At 40.4% G+C, this 24,804-nt stretch overlaps 1 protein-coding gene across 1 annotated transcript in view; it reads left to right on the top strand.

The window, feature by feature from the left end:
- The window catches only part of timm50 (translocase of inner mitochondrial membrane 50 homolog (S. cerevisiae)), a 78,759-nt gene that overhangs the window by 35,074 nt on the left and 18,881 nt on the right, over positions 1-24,804 (top strand). Inside the window, exons 5-6 of the mRNA XM_041813925.1 lie at positions 17,784-17,842; positions 21,660-21,779. Of these exons, the coding sequence (XP_041669859.1) occupies positions 17,784-17,842; positions 21,660-21,779 (179 nt within the window). The remainder of the gene's footprint in view (positions 1-17,783; positions 17,843-21,659; positions 21,780-24,804) is intronic.

Here is a 24,804-nt window from a genome sequence, read left to right as displayed (position 1 = left end):
CTCTACCTGTCATCTACTCCCGCCCGCGCATGCGCAGATTCTGGCTTGATGACATTAACACTGATCTGGATACCCCACTCAGAGTCTTGCGATCCCCAGTAGGGTCCCACGGGAACGGTAAGAACCACTGCTCAAGGCAACCAGCTTTACCTGATGATACAGTTTTATATTTTAATGATATTTAAGGAGGGTTGGAAGATTTGGGAAAATAATCTAATTGCATTTTTTTCCGCATATTGCGATTGCAATTTCCTATGTGATTGTTCTTTCAGTTTCTTATCTTAATGTATTTTCCAACAAACACAAGAGATAAATCATTCAATATTAAAACCAACACAATATTAGATTTAACAGGAGCTGAACAGTTTTGTAAAAATGTCTCACTGTATTGATTTTGACTCTTATTGCAAATTGGATATGACTTTTTGTCTTAAGGGGCGCGATAATTTTTGTCATTCTCATATTTAATAAGAAAAATGTGCAAAAATGAAGTGGAATTTTTTGAATTTTTGGAAAAAAAGGCACTCGAATGATTGCATGATATGTGATGTATAATATCTCTGCTGCAAAAAAAGTTTCAAACTGGAATTATGACACAAATTTCAGGTTAAAGACATATTGCATCTTCTATGATTTGAAAATTGCAGCAGGCCATACAGCGATTTAAACTAATTTTTGATTAGTTAAATTCCCAGTCCTATATTTAAGGCTGATAAATGATACCAACATGTACAGCTGATGTAGTGGTGTTGAATATCAGCAGGAGTTCTCCTAATCTGCTGATACCATTATCATGCCAATTATGTTATGCAGTCCCACTTTAAAGTAAGCGATCCACAAGTCATCAGACTGTATATTAACAAGCACCTGGGACGAGGTGCCGGTTACATCAGGAATCCACTCACCTGGGATCAGCCTCGTGTAACTGAGCATCTGCTTGGAGCATTACACCAGTGTTTCTGTGACGACAGCAGCATCACCTGCAGCCTTAACGCACATGCAGGAGACACACAGACTCTGCAGAAATAAAATAGTCATCCTTTGGTAGAAATGAGTTTTTGTTGTTGTCATTAGTTTTGTGCAGCCATGTTAGATATTATTCAGAATGTCTTTAACACTCATACACACTCAAATAAGCATAAGTGAGAACATCACCTCACATCAGAAGTTCTGTTCTCTACATTTGCATGCAGAAATAAGTGAATCAGTAAATTTGAGTCTTTTCTGTCTTTAAAAATATCAGGCTTGAGTTGATTCTGCGGTATCATGTTTTTCCGGTGTTTTTCAGTGTAATTTCATTAGTGGTAGTGGCCACATTGTTGTTCCATCATCATATGGTTATCACATCATCACTTATTGATTTTACTGAAAGGTGATGAATGATATTGAGTTATTGCATGCTGGCTGCACATGCTCCAGACCTCTGCACATTTCCCATCAGCCCCTTCAGAGTAATGAGGGCCAATCATGACCTTAGGGACCTCAGGGACCGAGGCCAAACATACCCAGATGAGCGTAGGGACCAGGGTAAAAGTCCATGATCCCTCAGGGAGCTTCTTCATCTCCTTCATCCTCTTCCTCCATCCCTCTCAAACCTGTCCGTTTTTCACTCTCGCCTGTTTCATTTCTTACCTCTTCACCTCCTCCTTCCTTTTCACCTGAAGCATCCTCTCCTTCATCCCGTCCACCTCCTCCTCACTCTGCACCCTCCTCCTCTGGGAGCAGCAGACGGTGAGCAGAGCGGGGGATGACAGAGGGATGTATAAATGGCTCTTATGGGACGTGTTCGGCTACAGACTCTGTTTGCACGCCGAGTGGCGGCATTCGTGTGTGTGATGCAGAGGAGCGTCAGATACCATGGCAACCAGGAAACATGACTCCTTTTCTATAATCTCTCCCCTGATTATTAAAAGTCAAACTGAAACTTTAAAGACCAGATTGAAATTCTGATATAAGAGTTATTTGTTGCCTAAACTCCTCATTTTCTTGAAGTCACAGTTGAACACATTAGGATAACAGTTCATTCAGATTAAAGTAACAGTGCTTCCCTATCGGTTTTATCAGACTGTGGTGGGGGGTCTCTGAGCTGTCTGGGGTGGAGATTCTCAAACGCTGGGGTGCTTTGAGACAAATCAAGGTGTGCCGGGGGAATTTGTACAACCGTGTTTCCACTACAACTATACAAAAAGTAATCTACTGTAACATGCTTTAAAGACACTGTTTTGTATCAGTGTAGGTATGGTGTGCCTTGAGATTTCAGCTCAATCCTACGTGTTCCTTCGGCTAAATAAGAGGTTGAAAACCACTGGTCTGGGTCAGGCTCCTGCAGGAAAAAAAAAGTTGTGAATTCTAAAGTTAAAAGCATGAATCTTCTGCAATTTAAGAGCAAAATCAAGAAGTCACAGCTATGAAAACCTGCTGGTTACATTGCTCAAGTTCTGAAAGAATGAGGATTTCTAATGTGTGCTCCAGCAGCTCCGAACCGATCTTAGTCCTTATGGATGCTATTATGAATACTTTCTTATTGTTTGGTGAAAAGGCAACAAGGCAGGCCATTTTTTAGCAGAGTTGGAAAACTAAGACCCCAAATCTGTTAAATTTTCTCCGAATCCTGTTTTTGCAATGGTTCAAATGCATGTTGTGTTGTAGAGCACAGAAGAAGCAAAGCAGATTCCCCTGTTAGCATAGCAGAGTGATACGTGACAGACTACAGCTCAGTCTGACTCCATTTATCTGCATGTTTACTCCAAGACGTACAAAGCAGCCAGGTAACTAGCCACGCCATCACCCACGTGGACTGCTGTAATTAACCTGCAGCACAGTAATCAGATTAAACATGCTCTCTGCTCTCCATGTTCATGTCTCTCTCCTGTAATTAGGGATGCACAATATCAGATTTTTGCCAATATCCAATATGCCAATTTTTACAAATTAATTTTGTATAATAAATTCTATCCTTAATAGTTTGTGGATATGCAAAATTTATGGAGAGAAATTCAACGTAAAACTACAGGTGCAGGTAGGAAGTGAACACACAGACTTTTAATATCCTCTAATGCTCTGACATGAGTCCAGTATGCCATCAGGCATGTTTTAGGGGGAGAAGAAGGGTCATTACAAGAGCATGAGTGATTGATCGGCGGGCTGAACAATCGGGCTGATTATAGCGTATTACAGATTAATCAACATCGGCCAATATGTAGCCGATATATTAACCCTTAGAGCTCACGCGGCACGGATCCATGCCACAGGCACATCCCTTTATAATTCACTTCTTGACATTTAAACGGTAAGTTGTGGGGACTAACGTTTTTTTTTCTTATGAAAGCTCTCCATTGTGCCTTTGTAGCTCTTACAGAACATTTTCTAGTGAGCCCGGAACTTGGCTGACTTTCCGTCTTCTGTCTCTGAGGACAGTGTTGTCCTATACAACAATACGTGACACAGTTTATAAAAACGTTGATAACTTTTGAACCGTAAGTCATAGAAACTTACTCTTTTTTTTCCTCTGAAAGCTGACCATGTTGCCGTTCATTTGTGACCATCGATGTTTCTGTAGCTCTAAGGACGCCATTGTAGCGAGCCCGGGACTTTGGTACCTTTTCGGGGTCCATGGAGATTTAATCCACAGCGTTACATCCGGTAATAAGCATCTTTTAATCCATTTTAACCAATTTTGGATCATGTACTTTGACTTTTGTTCAGTGGGCAGCCATATTTGTTTGACATGCAGAGCATTGTGGGAGTTGCAGTCGACCAGTTGCGTCTCTACTGCTTAGAGGAGTAGAGACGCAGGAGCGGAGAATAAACATCACTGTTAATTCACATGTCCACCATTATCTAATATAAGACTATTATACAGCGTTGTAACGTCGTCTAAGTTGCGTCTTTGTGAAATAAACAAAGATAATATAAACGTAAGACTTTGTGTTCATGTATAGTATATAAGTGTTCTTATTTCATATATCAGCCAATATATTAGTATCGGCATCGGCCCCAAAAATCCCATCTGGTCAGGCTTTAGTCATAACACCTGAATATGCATTTAAATGTGTCTTCTCCTTTGATTCTGTTGAACAGGGATGTAATACAGAAACCATGAAGGGCAGGAAAAACACCATTTTAGGCCATACCACTCAGACCTAGTAGGAACTCAACTAAAATTCCATTTCAGTGACATGGCAGCAGTGTTTAAATTAAAATAGACATTTCAGTGGATAAAATGTTGCTTTTTGTGACTTTAGGATGTACTTTAGTGTCCATGAATAATTGTCCTTCTCTCCTGGAGCTATCTGTAATGAATGAGATATTGAAACGATGTATTGATGTATTGACGGTGATTTCAAACATGTCAAACAGACCATCGAGCTGGAACATGAGTGTAGGTGTGTTCATGCTGCTCTAACATGAACACACTCCCTCCCTCCCCTGAGAATAGTCACTCAAACACATTACAGAGGCCGGCCACGCTGTCGTTTGTCACCCAGAGAGAAAACAAACGATTGATGGAGGAGGAGGAGGAGGGGGAGGGGGGCTGTTGAGAAGCAGATGCTGAGCCTTGGCACAGCTTTTGTTAGGGACGAAGGCCCCTCTATCCTTTTCTCCACACCTCCATCCTCCACTCTTTTTTACCCATCTCTCCTCTGATTTCATCACTTCCTTTAACGTCCTCTTTTCAGTAATCTCCCCTTCTTTCCTGCTTTGTTTCCCCTGTACTACTTCCCCTCTCTATTCTTTCATTCATCCCCTCATGCTCCTGTCTTTTTTGTCCATCTCCATCCCTTTGACTTATTCTATTATCCTTTTTTCCCTGTTGACATACTCTGCTCTGCTTTTTCTTCACTCTTTCATTTGGTGATTTATTTCCTCTTATTCAGACGCCATGATGGTACAGAGGAATGTAGGTTCCAAGTATTTATTGATATTGCCATCCTAATTGATAGTCGTCATCAATCTGAGTCCAGATCAACACAGCTATCAGTGCTGTTCTAATGTTTGGAAGAAAGTAAGAAAAAAAACATAAGCTGAGGAGAGCTCAAAAGTCAGGATTTAATCTGTAATATCTAAGGATGTAAGGATGTATCCTGACTCAGCTAAAAATGTATACAAACAAAGGGAGATTCAAATTGGTGCAGCACTATTTGTATCATGATACTCTGTGTAAACAGTAGGGGGTGCTGTCTGCATTTAACTCCACTTAACTCTGTCATAACTGTTCATAAACTGTCACTCTGACCTTAGTGCAGCAGGTAAACACAACAGTCATGGAAGGAGCAGGTGAAAACCAGATTTGCTAGACGGTTTTTTCGTCTGTTGCATGGGATACGTCTCACATCCATCCGGGCAACCATCCATAATATGTGTTTGGAGAGGGGCTTTTTTTCTAAAGGTTATTTTGGGCTTTTTGTGCCTTTATTTGATAGAGGAGGACAGGGACAAGAGAGCAGGGACAGACATGCGGGAAAGGGCCACAGGTCGGATTCAAACCCAGGCCCCCCGCATACATGGGGCACATCTTAAACCACTAGGCCATCTGCTCCCCAAAGGAGCGATTCTTTCAAAAAATCCCAGAAGGTGATTGGATAAGCTTTCTTTAAAGGCCAATCAGAGCAATGAAACTGGGAACTCTGGAATGAACTCAGCACAGTTGCCACCATGGTTTCTAGCTGTTACTGGAGTCATGCTGAAGGTGGTAATCTGGTTTAATAGGGCCCTATGAAATCCATTTTTTTTTTTCTAAATTCCGTTTTATTTTTTTCCAAATTCTGTTTTATTTTTTTCTAAATGACATTTTTTCCTTGTTAATTTTTTTGGAATTTAGTTTTTTAACCTTTCCACTAATTTTACCGTAAAAAAGAGTGTCTTGTTTATGTAAAAGAATCAAATGTTGACTGGTTAAATAGAAAAAACCTTGAATTTATTGAAACAGGGGGTGCAGGTGGCCTAGTGGTTAAAGGTGTGCCCCATGTACGCAGACAGCCCGGGTTCGAATCCGGCCTGAGGCCCTTTACCGCATGTCTTTCCCCCGCGTAGTTGGCCCAGGAGCCGCTGTTTGGATAACCCTGATTTAGAATATTTATAACCAGTGAAACAGTCAGATATTTCCAACATTTTAAGACACATTCACATATATAATCACATCCTAACTGATGTTTATAATGGAAATGAAGAAATTCTTCTGTTCTCTCAAACACAGAGTGTTAGTAACTTAATATGAAGCTCACATTAAAGTTAAAAAAACCTGTTACCTAAACTTTTCTTCACTCTCTCAGTCTGTAAAAGTGCATGCGGTTTGATTCTGCATTGTCCTACTCCTGGCTGTAACAGTTCTCTTCTCATCTCTCTCAATCCTCGCTGTCTGTCTGTCTGCCTAATATTAGACCACTACGCTCATGCAGACTCATGTTGGCTCGTTAAGCAACCAAAGGGAACTACGGTATCTACAGGATGAATTATTAAGCTGTTACTTGAATTTAACATCATTTAGACTTCATAAAATCTCGAGCCTGTCCGACTTGATTTTGAGCCTCCGAGGGGTGAGCGGTGTGCCTCGCGTGAGGTGAGACACACCGCTCAGGTGGTGTGGTGAGGTAAAATAACTCGAAGCACGGAAGAGTTTTCTTGAAGGTGCAACATCAAGTCCCACAGTACTGGCCTGTTTGGGGCTACGTGATGTCGGGAATATATTCCACAGATATATGTTCCTCTTTCTAAAAAAACCACAGCATTTCAGTCAAATTCATTCAATTTTCACAATTACCGTGTGAAATTGCAAATTCCATTTTTATTGACCAATTCCGTAATTCCGTTAACACGAAAATCATAGGGCCCTAGTTTAATCTGGTTGGGAGAAGAGCAAAACCTCCTCGGACCCTCTGTGCACATATGAGGACATTACATTGGCTCTCACAACAAACTGATCATTTCTGGATTTTATAGATAGCTCCACTGTAGGATAAGTAATTGCCCAGGATTTTGGAATAATGTCTGTCTGGATATTTGGGAGAATTTGCTTAGAAATTAGGGATTCATGAAATTGGATTTTTGCTGATATCCGATATTTACAGATTCATCTTAGCCGATACCAATTTTGATACCGATATTTAAATATGTTTTACATAACTGAGAATTCAGTTCTCTGAACAGAATTTTAGGTTTGAGGATGAAAAAAGAAACAAACTTTTTTTCTTAAAGCACTTTAAAGTTTAAAGAATGAGAATGAATAAAAAAAAGAGATCTCAACTTACATAGGTCTGTTTGTCCAGCCTAAAACTCCACTAATTTATTAGTATATATGGACAGTTTTTATAGCTGAAAAATGCTGATGTGCACGGCCAAAATATCGGATCTAAATACCGGCGTAATTTTTGATATCTGTCGATACCAGTATTTGAATTTTTTTGCTAATATCTGCTGATACTGATATCTAGCAGAGGATATCGTGCATCCCAATTAGAAATTATTACTTATTTTCATTCAAATTAAGGGGACATGTTTGAATATTTTTGAGTTTTATTAGAAGGTTTAAGGCAATTGCTTTGAATTTTTGGGGCATATTTATATGTGAATTTTTGTTAACTGGACTGGGAATTTGGGGGTAGGGATTGTACTTTGAGATTTTCAAGAAATTTAGAGGAAATTTCAGAAAACGTATTATGATGTTTTTTGACATTTCCAGGACATTTGGTGAATGCATTTGTAATTTTTTAGAATTTGGTAAGAAATTTTATGTGGGGAATTTTCTTTCAATCCTCCCATCTTCTTTCACCTCCTCCCATCTTCTTTCACCCCCCCCCCTTTCACCTCCTCCCATCTTCTTTCACCTCCTCCCCTCCTCTTTCACCTCCTCCCATCTTCTTTCACCTCCTCCCATCTTCTTTCACCTCCTCCCCTCCTCTTTCACCTCCTCCCATCTTCTTTCACCTCCTCCCATCTTCTTTCACCTCCTCCCATCTTCTTTCACCTCCTCCCCATCTTTTTTCACCTCCTATTCTATTCTTTCACCTGCTCACCTCTTCTTTCGCGTCTTCCCATCTTCTTTCGCCTCCTCCTCTCTTCTTTCGCCTCCTTCCCTCCTCTTTCACCTACTATTCTCTTCTTTCACCTCCTCTCCTCTTCACCTTCTCCCCTCTTCCTTTACCTCCTCCCCTCTTCTTTCACTTCCTCCCTCCTTCTTTCACCTCCTCCCCTCTTCTTTCACTTCCTCCCTCCTTCTTTCACCTCCTCCCCTCTTCTTTCACCTCCTTTTCTCTTCTTTCACCTCCTCCCCTCTTTTTTATCCTTTCTTCCTTTTCATCTTTTCTTTCATAATTAAGTCAACCCCTCCTACCTTCATTCTTCTCTCTGGCTTTGGTCCATTTGTTTTTTCCTCCTCCTCCTCCTCCTCCTCCTCTTCCTCCCTGTTTGTATCTACTTTTTCATCCCTCATTCACAGCTCATTACTGCTTTGAAGAAGAACGTGTTTTTCCAGACACAGCAGCACGTGACAGCAAACACTTATGAACTGATTCATCACTTTGAACCTTAGAGATCCTTCCAGAGATACTGGACACCAACATTAAACTACCCGTTTTATTAAGTGGAGAAGGTGTTTGTCATGTTTTTCTATTAGTGAACTTCCTCGTGACCTTCATCATCTGCTTAGAGGCTGTTCTCAGTTGAAACATTTTCTCCTGTCATGATCTGTGATCCTGAATGGTGTGAAGCTTTCCAGATGCACTCTTTGTCTTCTGTTTTGACTTACTACACCGGATAAAGCATGCAGAGTCCAAAATGTGTGGATCTGGTGGCTGTTACTCATTGTTAAAGAAAAGAGTGGATCGTTGTCTTCTTATTAAAGCAGGCATCAGATCCAGCGTGGGGATGCAAAGTCGCTGTTCCGGTTCTGGTACTGATACTCCACCTGGTAATGCTCCACACTATTCTCCCAAATGTGTGCCCCAGCAGAACGAGCACCTCGACCAGGGTAAATCCAGCTTGATTGGCCCCAGCGTCACCTTTGAAGATCCGTTTCATTGCAGAGGGAAAGTTGTTTGGCCCGAATCAGCCCACCCAGGCGGCTTAGGAGGAAAACACCAACAGCCTGATCTGACAGCTCTGCAGAGCGAGGCCTCTCACACAAAGAGCCGACATTGACTATGAAAGGAAGACCGTTAGAGAGGAACAGAAGATGAAAGCAGAGAAACAAGAGAGGAGAAGAAAGAGGAGGAGGTGGCCTCTTCTTCTCCACTAAGAGGAAACACACCGGGCACCAACAGGAATCCCAAACATTCCACAAACAATAGCTGGAATTTGTGCAGTTTTAAGGAATTCAGTACTTCTCCCCATTAACGGACAGTAAATGACCGAAAGAGTCTGCTGAATTATGAGGTGATTTCCTTTGATCAAAGAGGAACCAAACATCTGCATGTTTTTTCACTTAATAATTCTCTTTAATCATTTATTCCAGACTGGTACCAGAACAGACTGACGACCATTCTTCAGAAATAAACAGCCAGAAAACTATTTTGTTTTCCTCTCTAGTGAAAGCCATGTTTTTATTTTGTCTCTCCTTCATTTAAAAAAGTGAGTGCAGGTTTTCAGGGTTTATCATCGCTAAAGGACGCTGCAGTCCACAGGGCCTTTTTTTCGGGTCCATTTGTCCAGCCTGCCATCATACGTTTTCAATCCAGCGTTCTGGCTTTGCTTGTTTAATACACACTAAGGGTTAGGAATTGTTCTAGATGATATTTTAAGCTCACCAGCATGCAGAAGGCTTATGTTGTTATCAGTCCATCCATCTATCTGTCCTTCTGCCCATCCATCCATCGCTCTGTCCATCCGACCATCCATCCATCCAACCATTTATTGATTAGATACTTCATCCATCCAGTGAAACAGCCATCCCGTGGCCTGTCCAGCAGTCTGTTTGTAAGTCAATCCATCCATCCATCCTTTAATCGTTCCATCCATCCAATCATCCTTAAGTCCTCCATCCATACATCTTTTAGCCCTTCATCTACCATCCATCCATCCATCCTCATCCCTCAGTTCACCCTATCTTTAATCAATCCATCCATCTCTTCGTTTACCCCTCAGCCCATCCCTACATCCATCCATCATCATCCATCCATCCGACCATTTACTAGTTACTTCATCCATCCATCCATCCTTCAGTCCATCCATCCATCCATCCATCCTTCAGTCCATCAATCCATCCATTCATCCTTCAGTCCGTCCATCCATCCATCCATCCATCCATCCATCCATCCATCCATCCATCCATCCTTCAGTCCATCCATCCATCCATCCATCCATCCATCCATCCATCCATCCATCCTTCAGTCCATCCATCCATCCATTCATCCTTCAGTCCATCCATCCATCCATCCATCCATCCTTCAGTCCATCCATCCATCCATCCATCCATCCATCCTTCAGTCCATCCATCCATCCATCCATTCATCCTTCAGTCCATCCATCCATCCATCCATCCATCCATCCATCCAGCCATCCTTCAGTCCATCCATCCATCCAGCCATCCTTCAGTCCATCCATCCATCCATCCATTCATCCTTCAGTCCATCCATCCATCCATCCATCCATCCATCCATCCATCCATCCATCCATCCATTCATCCTTCAGTCCATCCATCCATCCATCCATCCATCCATCCATCCATCCATCCATCCATCCATCCCTCTGAAAGGTTAAATCTGCTTGTTTAAAGGGTGAATGTGTGCTCTGAAATGATAATAATTATAGACTTCCTCCACTCATACTTGGAAGTTGACAGGCTGACACATATTCCTCCCCCTCACCATCCTTTTTCTGTCATTCTGTGTTCATGCACCCATCATCCACCCTGAAACATCACTTCCACTCCCCATCCTCCCCCATCAGCACCTCTCCTCTTCCCCCATCCTAAATTACCATAATAAAAGCCAGCCTTAATCTGCCCCTTCACTCACACATGAAGGAAGGCATCCACACATACTGACCATGCTGACATCATCGGAATAAGCTGCATGCCACACACACACTGGCTTTTCTTATTACTGGGTGTGTTTGGTTGGATTCCCAGGGGTGAGGTTATTTAACAGCCGACCTTATACACCCACATCTCCTAAATGTGTGGGTGCTTTATCAACCCACTTCATTTCGTTACTCAAAGCACACATGCATGCGTAAACACACATTCACCCCCGTTCCATTAGCTGCTGCATGTTTTAGCACCAGTACATGCAGCAAAAATGACCTCTGAGACTTAGTCTACCACCGTAACTTAAAGAAAACCAAACTGCAATTAGCTGAATCAAAAACTCGATTGTCTTGTGCATTTTCCATCACTACACCCCTGATGTTTTTCTTCATTCGTCCACAGCTGTTGCTTAATACTCGATTGTCTTGTGCATTTTCCATCACAACACCCCTGATGTTTTTCTTCATTCGTCCACAGCTGTAGCTTTTATTCTTTGAGTGCCAACTCTCTTAAATACTCAACCTCTAAAGTCTTTCCAAGTTTTGATACCAAAACAGCAGCTTGTGAAACACGATGCTACTTTAACAACTCTGCTGTGACTGCCCAAGGAAGTGGGTTGTTGCTTTTAATGATGTTTAGCAAAGCACCTTATTAAAGGGGGAATCCGTGTGTTTTCAATCCAGGGCTCTGCCTTTGCTTCTCTAATACATGCTAAGAGTTTTGGAACTGTCTCAGCTGATTCTTGAGCTGCCAGCATACCAGTTTACATGTTCAAAATAAAGTAGATTTATTGTTAGTGCATATAAACTTGACTTTTAAAATATGTATTAAATGGGTTGATTGAAACCTTAATATGTCAGATTTCTTCCAGTTGGAAACCTCGATATATATTTGGTTGGGGTTGATTCATTGTTTCCCACTAAGTCTGATCCAAAACTGCCTCAAGTGTTCTGAGCATGCTACGCAGTTTTCACCAGGCTTTGACCCAAACACCACCAACAGATAGAAGAAAACCATTAAGAAAAAAAGGGGTTCAAACATGGCATCTTTGTCTTCGACTTAAACTGGACTACTTAAACACATTCAAACATTCAAGGCTGATGTCAGTCAAACTGAATTAAATTTCTTGAAGTTAGACTAACACACCTTGATAATGCATTGGTAATTCTTGCATGATAACACCTCAGTCAGACCCTAACTGGACTAGGCTTTCTGCACATGCTCCACAGTTGCAGCTCCAGGATTTGACCATGTAGTCTATCAGCATCCTAGTGTGCTTGACGTTTTGGTTGTTAGACTTCCAGGTCCAAGCCCAGATTGGAAACGATAGGACGTGTGCAGAAAGCTCAGTCTGTGGTCTTATTTTGATGCATGCACCATAGAGTGTAGAAAATATTGGACGAGGCCTGGGTGATGGCAGCCTTTTGGTTCCTGAAAGAAGCTTGAACCAACTGTAGATCAGCTTTGAAACAGACAAAAAGCTGGAGCTGAGTTTGGTCTTAAGCCGCATCAGCCACACCCACAACTGGGCAGAACTCATATCCTTCCTAAAACTAAAATGGAGGTGACATGGCATGGTTACTAAACTTTCTAATGCAGCTGAAAGGGTTGGCATCCCTTGCTTTCAAAGCCTCGTTTGCTGGGTTGCACCCCCACACCACTGAAACGCATTGACACCTACAACTGAAAGACGTGTAGGGGAGGACTCCTGACACTGCAGATGTTAGACAAGCTGAGAGTAATATGAAGGCAGCAGGTCTAGGGATGGGTATTGTTTGTTTTATTTTCATGCTGGTGTTAAATAAATACTTTTTATTGGGGGTCTTGATCGGTGCCTTAATCAATGCTTTTTAGAGGAAAGAAGTGTGTTGAAAGTCAGCAGAAGACTGAAAGCTGTCTGGGTATAGTAAACGATGCACAGAAATATCTTTATAAGATGCCGGTCAAATATGGGATAAGAAATGGAAACCAGTGTAACCTTTCTTGCCTTTCAGTGGGGGTTGAGGGGTATTAAAATCAAGTATTTATCTGTGTTGTAATTCAGTTGATAGCGGATGTGGTGGTACCAGTGCCATGACGATACTGGATTTCGATACTCAGCCCTAAGCAGGGCAAAGCCTTAGGGACTCCCAGCAGTGGACTGTTTCTGCTCAACCTGAGGGGGACGGTCCAAGTCATCACCTGGAACGTGACCTGTCTTCACATGGACTCTTGCAGGGCTGGGGATGGGGAGCAGCACAGGACCAAGGCTGACATGATGAAGTGCACAAACTACATATTCCCCCACACCTGGCCTGACCTACAAAGCATTTGCTCATAAGACATGAACTGTTGTGACAAAAATGTGTTAGTTTGTTTTTTCATTTCGTGGAATGCGCTTTGGTCCATTTCTGCCAAACGGCACGGTTTAGTTCAGTACCATTTAGATCAGTCTGGTAAACCATGGCCTTACTCGGGTTTCCACAGCCTGGTAGGTGGAGGGAGCTGTAAACCAGATAGCAGTGGATGAGTCAGCCATGGAGTTTGGCTCAATAGTGTTGTTCCAGAAGTTAACAATCCCAGTTATTTTGGATATATTTAGTGGGTTTGATTATTAGCCATATTATCGGTATTAGACTTCTGAGGAACTACCTGAGCATGAAATGATGGTTTATGCTCCTGTGGAAGACAAAAGTTCATAACCCCTTTTTAGGAAAAACATAGTTTGTTTGCAGAGCCAAAAATACTACAATACCCACAATCCTAGAGTGTCACAGTGATTGGTGGAGTGTCTGGTAATCATGAAGATGTCTACCATTCTTGTGAACCCAGGCTGAGATACAGAAACAAAGATCGACATGGTTTGAATCCTGTCAAAACTATCCTCAACAATGAATGAAAGGAATCACAATGGATTGTGGGATACGCAGTTCCTTATCTGTGTGAAACAAATATTTACACAGTCTTGTCCCTTAAAGGCCCTTTTAACACTGAATCAAATGTTTTATACACACTGTTATTCAGTAGCTGGTTAGCTTGGTTAGCTTAGCTTTTTTGTGCGCATGAAAGAATGAATCAACCCCCAACTGCACAACCTTGATGTACTAGACTGGTTTGAGGAATTCAGTTTAATACAGTGTAGTTGGACTGACATGTTGACATGTATGTCATTTTAAAAGTCCAGTTTTGGTCAGATTGATATGATAAATCCACTTTTCTAGCTGCATGTAAATGAACTGATGGTAAAAATTGTTTTGTTAAGCGGTTAAAAGACGGTGACGCAGATTTTTCTGCTTCTTCTTTGTTGTCTGGTCACATCATTTAAGAAATAATCAAACCCATCACTGATGAAATCAATCCCTTTTTGTGGACAAACTCTCAAAGGATGGCGTTGCAGTTGCTACAGTCTGTTTTCCAGCTGCTGACTGATATTGCTCCAAAGCAGCTTCTTCTGTTTATCTAAGATAGTGCCCGTTTTTAAAAATCCACTGTAATATCTCCTTTGAACATCGAAAGCTCCCTGATTCCTTCTTTAGACAACATTTCAGTTAATTAACTGATATATCAGTACCAGAAACACACTCTGTGTTTGTATGAGCCCAGATGGTGGACATGTTTGCGTTCTGTTACTGGTTTTTCAGTCCTGCCAGTATCAACATATTTTTAGCCTTCAGTATCTCATAAACTGGACTGGATCGCTTATTCATATCCCACAAACAGCCACAGTCACTCTGTGCTCTATTTTAGATATTTTCTCTCATTTGTGGATCACAAACTATTTCCCATATTTGTAGCTGTTTTTCCCTCGGAGCTGCTCTGTTTCAGCTGTGCTGCCTTTAAACTCACTCGTGCATATTTGCTCACCTTCACCGCAGAACTGTTGCTTATCAACTATTTTTTACTAATACACTACTGTAAGAGTGGGTGATATGAACCAAATATCATTTCTTAACCCATGGGGGAGGTTTTAATATTAGTCAAACTCAAGCTGCTATGAAAAATATTGTACATTAGTATTTTATATTACTTTAATTTAAGTTTTTCACCTACGATGGACTTTATTATTGATATCATTCATCATATCAATATTCATTATGTTTTAAAAGATTTTAACCCTTTGAATGCCAGCTTTTTGTCACAATGCCACTGTTTTTTGATTAAAAACACAGAAAATTGAAATATTTTCAATATGCTACATGCAAACTTTTTTTGTGTGTGTTGAATTTTTACACCCTGGGATTGTCAGTGATTAGCAGCAACATTGATTCTTATTCATCTTTAGTTTTTTGTGCAATGTCAAATACTCACTCTAAAGCTACTAAGGGCAATAAAAATGCCCTTTTTTATATTTTAGTTATAAAACTATACATTCACTGTTTATTCTAATTTAAATGAGCAAAGTTTTTCACCTGCAACTGACCTAATTATTGATATCAAATATTCATTAATTTGTTAAGATTTTAATCCTTTGAATGCCAGTATTTTGTCATGACGCCACTGTTTTTTTTTTTGTTTTTTTTTTTTTGTTTTTATGAAAAATAAGAAAAAAATAATTATTTTCAATTTGCTACATGCAAAGTATTTTTGTTTTTGAATAATCAGCCCGGGATGTGTCAGTGATGAGCAGCAACATTGATGTTTAATGCATTATTACTGTTTTGCATATTTAGCATTTTTTTCCTCTATATGCCAGATATGGTCAAAATAACAGCATTTGGTGGAGAGTAGTAAAACTGATAACTTCCAAGGCAAAAGCCCAGATTGACATCCAGATATAATAAAATGCATGCATTATGCTTTAATAGAAGTGAGATCAAAAAATGGCAGTTTGAATGGGTTTCAGTGGAGCATTTTTGGCTCTTAACAGAGTGAGTGTAACTTGTGCATGTATTTTAGATGTACTGTAGGAGCTGAGCTGGAAATAACAAGATCAGATAAAAATGCACCATCTTGCTAAAGTGCATGCCATACACATGAACACAGCCAAAATGATCAGAACATGAAGAATGAAATGTGTGTAAAATGCACACAACCTCCCCTAAGGGTTCATATGTTTTAGCTCAGGGTGCACCAATACAGCAGTTTAGCATCAGCGTCTCCTGACATCAGCCCTTCTAACAAACATTAGCCATCAGCCTATGGTGGGCCTAGCTCCCGAATCTGATAAGAGATTTATAACTGGGCAGAGAAAGAGGCCTATCAGACAAATTCTGACCTGCTTTCTAGTCAAACATAAGAGAAAATGTTGAAGAATAGAGTTTAGTGTACATCCTCCTTCTCTAACCTCTGCTCCACCCCTGATCTTTGTTTACCTCCCCCACCTCCGAACACACTCTTACATATAGATGAATTCACTCCCACACATGTGTGAAAGCGTCGGCGCGTCATCACAGCAGGACCATGGCAGATGGCTTCTGTTTCCTGCTTTAGAACGCTGCTATGAACTCTGGGGTATTGAGTCCCCTGGGAGCAGAGCATGCTAGCTTCAGCATGTGAGAGGCACGCGTGTGTTTGAGAGCGTGTGCGCCTTGCTATTGTGCTCCTATTTGAAGTAATGAGCCCTCGGCCCCATGGGAAAGTGAGTCTTTATTATTATTAATCATGAGCGTGTTGACAGCTGGAGGTGTTATTAGCAGGACTCGGCTCGCTGGTTTATCAGTGGCATCAGTGGCATCATCAGCAGCATGCGTGTCTGCCTCATTGATCAGTTTGGAGGCTGCAGGTCAAACCAGGCGATCGCACTCATGATAAATCTGCTCAACTGAGCCACATGTCATCATCCTACTGACCAATCAGAGCTCATACAGCTGAGCTCCAGTGTCTTAGATTTGACATTTATCACATTTCTGCACATACTCAGGGTTACATATGTTAGAGTCACAACCTATATGACTCATTCTCCAAGAGGTTTTAAAACTGTCGAGATGCATTTCACTAAAATATCTCAATTTATGTTTTTTTTTTTACCCTTTCAGAAAGGAAAAAGAGACAGAGATCTCTCTAGATCTCTGGAGGTATAATAATAAATTGACATCTTGTACAAAATAAACAGTTTGTGTGCAAAAAAGTGCAGCCTTGCATGAAATCATAGTTCAACAGATGTTGCACGTTGTGTGTTTGGCGCCACTTTTTGGAAAAAGGAAGCCACACATTTGACTGCTTTAGCCTGTTATTGTCGCAGTTGGCCATGTTTACTTCCTCCACTTCTCTGTTCTTCTTCGCCTCACTGACTGACTCTCGTGAGTCCGCGTTTTCAAGGCGCATGGCAGTAAGGCATTGATAAGGGAATCGTTTGGATTAAATGTAAATGACATCCATGGATTGAACCGACTGGAACCGGTTCTTGTTCCCATCCCTACAGCATCCGTTGTCGTTTTTGTTGTCACCTTCTGTATTTGTTCTCTAGTCTCCAATCAAACTAAAAATAAAAGCAGTCCATCATGACGGTCCCCACTAAGGCTGATATCATCTTTCTAGAATCATCCATCTTGTCTGTTTGTTGAGGTCCAGACACGCTCATTGAGCTGCTCTGATTTTATCAGCTGTTAGGGATGCAGGCTCCTAAGGGAGTTGTAGTTTTTATGACCCATTAAGACTACAGCTGTGAACACTCTGGTTTACCTCTGCGCAATTTAAAGGGAATCTAACCCCAGAATTTTTTTCCCCTTTCCAAATAAAACAGTTCAGCCAAAAATGAAAGTCATTCTTGTAAACAGTGTGTGACTTCCCCTATAAACCTGTTTATATGTCGTGAATGTTAACTACACTGCTCTGACCTGATCCGATCTTTAGTGCCTATTGGACTTCATGTTGAACAGTATTTTCTCTGTCTTCTTTCTCTAAGATCCTCCAGTCGTCCAACAGCTGAAAAGAACTTTCAAATACTTTCAAGACTACAGACAGGTGAGTGAAACGCATTCAGTCATGGGTTTCTGATAAAAAAAAAAGCAGATCAAACTGAGGACATACGGTTCATAAAACAAGAGGTTTATGAACAAAAACTGCCTTTAGATAATTCACTGTTTACTTATGGTGAATTAAATGTCACATAGTGGTGAAATAGAAAATTGTGAAAATATATGCAGTCATGGATGAAAGTATTGGCACCCCTGGAATTTTACCAGAAAAAACATCATTTCTCCCAGAAATTATTGCAATTACAAATGTTTTTGGTTTACACATGTCCATTTCCTTTTTGTGCATTGGAACAAAACAAAAAATTAGAAGAAAAATGACAAAATTGACATAATTTTACACAAAATTCAAAAAATGTGCCGGACAAAATTGCTGGCACCCTCAACTTCATATTTGGTTGCTTGGAAAAGAATAACTGAGACCAATCCTTTCTATAACCATCAGCAAGCTTCTTACACCTCTCAAATGGATTTTTGGACCACTCTTCTTTTGCAAACTGCTCCAGGTCTCTCAGATTTGAAGGGTGCTTCTTGCAACAGCAGTTCTGAGATCTCTCCATAGGTGTTCAATGGGATTTAGATCTGGACTCATTGCTGGCCACTTCAGAACTCTCCAGCTTTGTCTCCAACCATTTCTTGGTGCTTTTTGAGGTATGTTTGGGATCATTGTCCTGCTGGATCACCCATGACCTCTGACCCAGACCCAGCTTTCTGACACTAGGCCCTACATTGCGGTCCAACATTTTTTGATAGTCTCCAGATTTCATGATTCCTTGCAGACAGTCAAGGCACCCAGTGCCAGAGGCAGCAAACATCTTTGAACCTCCACCATGTTTGACTGTAGGTACTGTGTTATTTTCTTTGTAGGCCTCATTCTGTTTTCTGTAAACAGTAGAATGACATGCTTTTCCAAAAAGCTCTACCTTAGTCACATCTGTCCTCAAAATGTTCTCCCAGAAGGATTGAGGTTACTCAGGTACTTTTTTGCAAACTCCATTCTAGCTTTTTTATGTCTCTTTGTCAGCAGTGGGGTTCTCCTCGGTCTCCTGCCATAGCGCTTCATCTCATTCAGATGACCACATATGGTCCCAGCTGACACTTTTGCGCCCTGAGTCTGCAGGACAGCCTGAATTTGTGTGGAAGTTGACTGAGGATGTTTATCCACCATTCCAACTATCCTGCGTTGCATTCTTTTGTCAATTTTTCTCTTCCGTCCACGTCCAGGGAGATTAGCCACAGTTCCATGGGTTATAAACTTCTTGATTATATTACGCACAGTGGACAAAGGACTTTCAAGACCTCTGGAGATGGTCTTTCTTGTAACCTTGAGATTGTTCATATTTTTCCACAATTTTGCTTCGTAAGTCCTCAGACAATTCTGGGCTTTTCTCTCTCTTCTCCATGCTTGGTGTGACACACACAGGCACACAACACAACGGCTGAGTCAACTTTTAGACATTCTAACTGGCTTCAGGTGTGATTTCTAGATTGCCAGCACCTGTTACTGCCGCAGGTGAGTTTAAATGAGCATCACATGCTGGAAATAAAATGATTTACCCACAGTTTTAAAAGGGTGCCGATAATTTTGTCCGGACCATTTTTTGAGTTTTATGTAAAATTATGTCAATTTTGGCTTTTTTCTTCTGATTTTTTTTGTTGCTCCAATGCACATAAAGGCAATAAACATGTGTATACCAAAAACATTTTTAATTGCAACAATTTCTGAGAGAAATTGTGTATTTTACGGTAAAATTCCAGGGGTGCCAATACTTTCATCCATGACTGTATAAATACAAATTCAAACCTTATAAATAAACTTTAGATGAGTTGTTCTGAAATGGTGGGGCAAAGCACACTTGTGTGCCTTGAGGCAAGTCTAGGTGTGCCTTGGGAATTTGTACAACTTTATGACTGTCACCAGGCCTGTCCACAGATCTGGCTGGGCCCCTGAGAATGTCCCCTCCCCAGTATGATTTACTGATATCAGTGAATGTGTGTTGGGTCAGTAGCATTGGTGCTAGCATCCTGGCTAACAGTTCTCTCATTTAGAGCTGAATAGCATGGTCAGCTGTTGGGTGTTGAAATTATTCATTCATGCTACTTTTACCCAAGTTTTGCCACTTCCTTCAAATCCTTCAACCCATTTTGCTGGTGCTTTTTTAAATCATTTTTACAACTTCTTTTTGCTTCTTTTAAACCATTTTGCCACGTTTAACCATTTTTTGACACCTTTTTGCCCTCTTTTGGATTGCTTGGCTCTTTATTTCACCACTTTTTTTGCCCAATTTTGCCACATTTTTTCATGACTTTAAACCCATTTTTGCCATGTCAGCCTGGTTGTTGTCTCTTCACAACTACTCAGTTCTTCTCAAAACCTGGCTATGAAGTTAACGTTACTTTCCTAATCATTTAGTTTAGTGTCTCCATCAGTACTGTCAACATTACCAATAAAGGTCATTCTGTTTTAACGGGATTACATTGTTAAGAAGGCTGTATCTTACCAAAGCATAGATAAATAAAACTAATTATTTGTCGCTTTGATAAGATCGTTTATTATTTAGGTTAAGTATATTGGCTATCACAGTTTAACATAACAATAGACCATGGTTTTGCTGACCTCTAAGACCTCTCCCTTGACTGTAACATCATTTAAACACTCTATTTTGTATCGATATGAATATGGTGTGCCTTGAGATTTTGGCTTCACCTTAGGCCGGCCACACACTACAGGATTTTAAGCCTGATTTGAGGCAAGATTTGCCTCCCCCGACAATCGTGGGGGCGTATCCCAAGAGGAGCCTTGTCGCAAACGACTGTTTGCCCGAATAATCCTTGTGTGTAGTGTCAACACGATTAATTTACTGCTCCAAATCGCGTTGTAGCCTCCAAAATCCCAAATCGTTAATATCAAACACATTTGATATTTTTGATTCTAGGTCGTAGTGCCGCTGACGGAGTACCCACAACAACCAATGAGAGTGAGCACACTGGGTAGTGTCACAGCTGGATCATGCATACTTTCACTGCTCACAACCATAAACACAACCTTAACTTAATTTCAGCCATGATTTCATCTCGAGTCTTTCCCATGTTTTGTGATTTTTGCTTCACCTGTAACACGTCAGGACAGCCTGTTGTAGAGAGACAGCAAGACGGTAGCGACAGACATCCGCGCTTTCCTTTTTTTTTTTTTTTTCTTTTCCTGAAGTCACATGATCACGCGAAGTTGTAGGCAGGTAGGCAGGTGTGTGGTCTCCAGTGATCTAACAGTCTGGCTGAGTCATCTAGTGTGTGCGTTCAGAGGATTAACAATAAAAAATCTTTGGAATTGTCCTGAGGTCTGTGGTCCGTGGTCTCTCTCTGTGGTTTTAAAATCGTTTCAGATTAAAAAATCGTCTAGTGTGTGGCCAGCCTCAGGAGTGAAAACCACTGCTTTAGAGAATAGCTATTATGATAACGTGGGTTAATGTGAGTCCACCTTCTGGTTGTTGACAGGATCTTCCATGTTAAAATTTTTGGACATTGTAAATCCAAAAAAAAGTTTTCCTGCAGGTTTTTTGTGTAAAATATCTTAAAGTAAACTTATTGTCTTGACACGGGCCTATCCCTTCTTACAGTCTGGCTTTTTCTGACCTGTCATAGAAGCAGACTCTAAAAAGAGATAATATCAAATATGGATATTTCTTTTCATGTCAGAATTTCCTTTGACTTGCCAACTTCCTCATCAAACAGGGGACGTTATTCTGAAATATATTCATGAGTTACGATTGATGTTGACCTGCTGTTTCTGTTTCTGTCCCCTGCAGATGATCATCGAGCCGACGAGCCCGAAGTTGCTGCCTGACCCTCTGAAGGAGCCATACTACCAACCTCCCTACACGCTGGTGCTGGAGCTCACCGACGTCCTGCTGCACCCGGAGTGGTCGGTATGTCTCCTCACAGATGCAAAGCTAAAAGAAAAACTGCAGAAAGAAGTTCATCATGGACACAAAAACAAGTTTATCAGAGAAGTGATACTCAGCGTGTGGCTCTAGAGCCACATTTGGCTCTTTTGTGTCTTAATTTGAAATATTATTCCCCCCCAGAAAACCTTAACAAAGGGAAACTTTGACAACAGAAATAAACCATTGCAAGTCACTTTTATCAGTTTGTTTCCCATACTTATACAGTGGCTTTAGCTGGCAAACTTGATTGTCAGCCTGTATCTTTTTCTGTATATTTCCATTGCACTTATTTGCATTTTTTCTACCACTTTTTGCCACATTTAATCAATTTATATTGCTTTTAGCCCAATTTTTCCTGCTTCTTTTTGTCACTTTTATCTCACTTATGCCAGATTTATTCTGAATTTTGCCCTTTTTCACCCCTTTTTTTTGCCCATTTAAGCTGCCTTTTTCCATTAAATGCCACTTTTTTTTCCCATTTTGCCCCTCTTTGCTAATTTTTGTCACCTTTTTGCTGATTATTGCCCATATTAGTCACTTTTCACTCGTTTGTTTTCTGACCATTTTTGCCACCTGTCACTCATTTTTTGTCACTTCGTACCTATTTTTGTCCCTTTTCACTAATTTTTGCCACCTTTAACTTAATTTTATTGCCACTTCAACCCATTTTGCCACTTTTTCAACACTTAGATCAGAGGTGTCAAACTCAATCACAGCAGGGGCCGGTTTCTGAATTTAGGTCTAACCTGAGAGCCTAGCAGGGTCAATATTTAACCCTAAACTGTCATTTGCACCAGTAAAACAATGGGGAAAACTAACTGAGAACTGGTAATAAATAATTTTCAGATTTAAAAAAGTCAAAATTACAAGTTGAAGACTCAAAATCTGAGATGAATTTCAAACTGAGTAGTTCAAATGGTCAAAACACAAAATTAAAAGTCAAAATAATGATTTTAAAGGGCAAATATATGAGAGAGAATGTTAAAGTTGGGAGTTTTAAGAATGGAAATATTACATAAAATTCAAAATCATGATTTTAAAGGGTAAAAACACGAGGCAAAATTTTAAATTGTGAGTCTAAAAGGTCAAAATGTGGGATTAAATGTCAAAGTTAGGAGTTGAAAAGGTCAAAAGGTTAGATCAAATTGGAAATAGTGAGTTGAAAATGTCCAAATATGACTTAAAATTCACTATTGTGAATTTAAAAGGTTGAACTTTGATGTCAAAAGTCAAAATTCTGAATTTAATAGTAGTGATGGGCAATTAATCTCAAACTAGATCAAATCGCAATATTATCTGCTGCAACTTTTTAAATCGTAGACCGTGCAATATTTCCTTAACCTGAAATGTGTCAGAATACCACTTTGATACAACTTTTTTGCAGCAGATTTTCTGCTCTACACATTATGCAGACATTCAATTGTCTTTTTATTAGAATAGTTTACAAAAATTTGAGCAATTGATATCAGTTTGCTTTATGAGCCAAACCACATTTGGATTTTTTTATCAAGTATTTCATACTTAGTTTAATTTGATGACGAACCTAAAAATAACCGCATATTATATCACAATTGCAATATTGGGGAAAAAAATCGCAGTTAGATTATTTTCATAAATCGTTAAGCCCTATTTAAAAGGTCAAAATCTGAAATAAAAGTCAAACAATAAATTTGATTATGAGATGCAAAATTGAAAATATGAAATGAAAACAAATTAATTTATTTTCCACATTCCTGAATTTTTATCTAAATATTTTTACTCTTTTAGTTTACATTTTTATACTGTAGTAAATCTGCAGGCCTCATACCAGCGGGCCAATTAAAATAGAAATATGACATAATCTCGTGGGCTGGGTACCACAGCACCATGGACCGGATTTGGCCCCCGGGCCTTGAGTTTGACACCCCTGACTTAGATTATGGCTCTTGCAAATGTATTTTTCAACAATTTGGCTCTTTGGTTGTGACGGGTTGAGTAACACCTTCACTTTTACAGTATGCTCATGTAGACTCTCAAAACCCACTTCAAAGTGTCAAACTTTTATCCGGAAGTCAAAGAAAAACTTGCTAATCAACTCCCTTTGTAAACTTTTCCTGACTGATAGATTTCAGTCACTTTGTTTCTCATTTGTTATTGAATTTCTTTAGGTCGTAGCATGATGTATTGCTTTCTGAGATTTTGTAACACCACTGTAATTGCACAGCCTGACATCACAAATGCAGCTAGATTGTGCAGCGCTAGTGTCATAAAGAGAGAAACACTGGTGCTGATCTCCTTTCTCCTCCTCTAACATCTCTATTCATGTTTGTTCGTCTCTAAAGAGGAGAAATAAAGAGATGCCTCTGATGAATGGAGGGATTTTTGCATCACAATCAAACAGCAGCAGTGGAGGGCAGTCTGACGGTTTGGTGGTTTTATAGGACAGGTGTAGCGTCAGAGGTGTGTCCCACCATCTGTCCACCTGTCCCGTTGTCTGCTGAGATACCCTCCCACATACACTCACTGTCAGCCCACCTACCTGACAGGTGTGCAGCTGTAACCCGACACCTGCCGCCTGTTTAAAGAAGACAGATGTAAACACCTCCACCTGCCACGGCACTTGAACTTTGCTTCCTGTCACTGCACGCTTAAGTGTATTGTTGTTTTGTGTCACTGCACAACTTCAACAAACACACTCGTCTTACATCTTTCTTTTCAACAGCCTTTTATACTCAAACACACAAACAACCAGCAACCTTTCACCCTCTAACCACACATAAAACACAGACGCTGATATGAAGAGTAAACGCTTTGACTGTTACCCACTTTTTATGGCTGTAATCACAGCTGCAAGTTATCGATGCAGCTTAGCCTCAACGGATAAACCATCCCAACATCTATTGGTGTCATTCATTAACAGCTCCTGATCTTATTCATGGTGAATTTTTGCTTTTTTTTCCAAGTTCATGCACACTCAAATGGGTGAATGAGACTATGGTAGGGGGAAAAGCATACTAGTCAAGGACCC

This window comes from Cheilinus undulatus, linkage group 2 (genome assembly GCF_018320785.1).
Source record: "Cheilinus undulatus linkage group 2, ASM1832078v1, whole genome shotgun sequence".
In the NCBI taxonomy this organism is placed as follows: Eukaryota; Metazoa; Chordata; class Actinopteri; order Labriformes; family Labridae; genus Cheilinus; species Cheilinus undulatus.
Note: the sequence above shows the minus strand (reverse complement) of the source record. Positions and strands in the feature narration are given on the sequence as shown.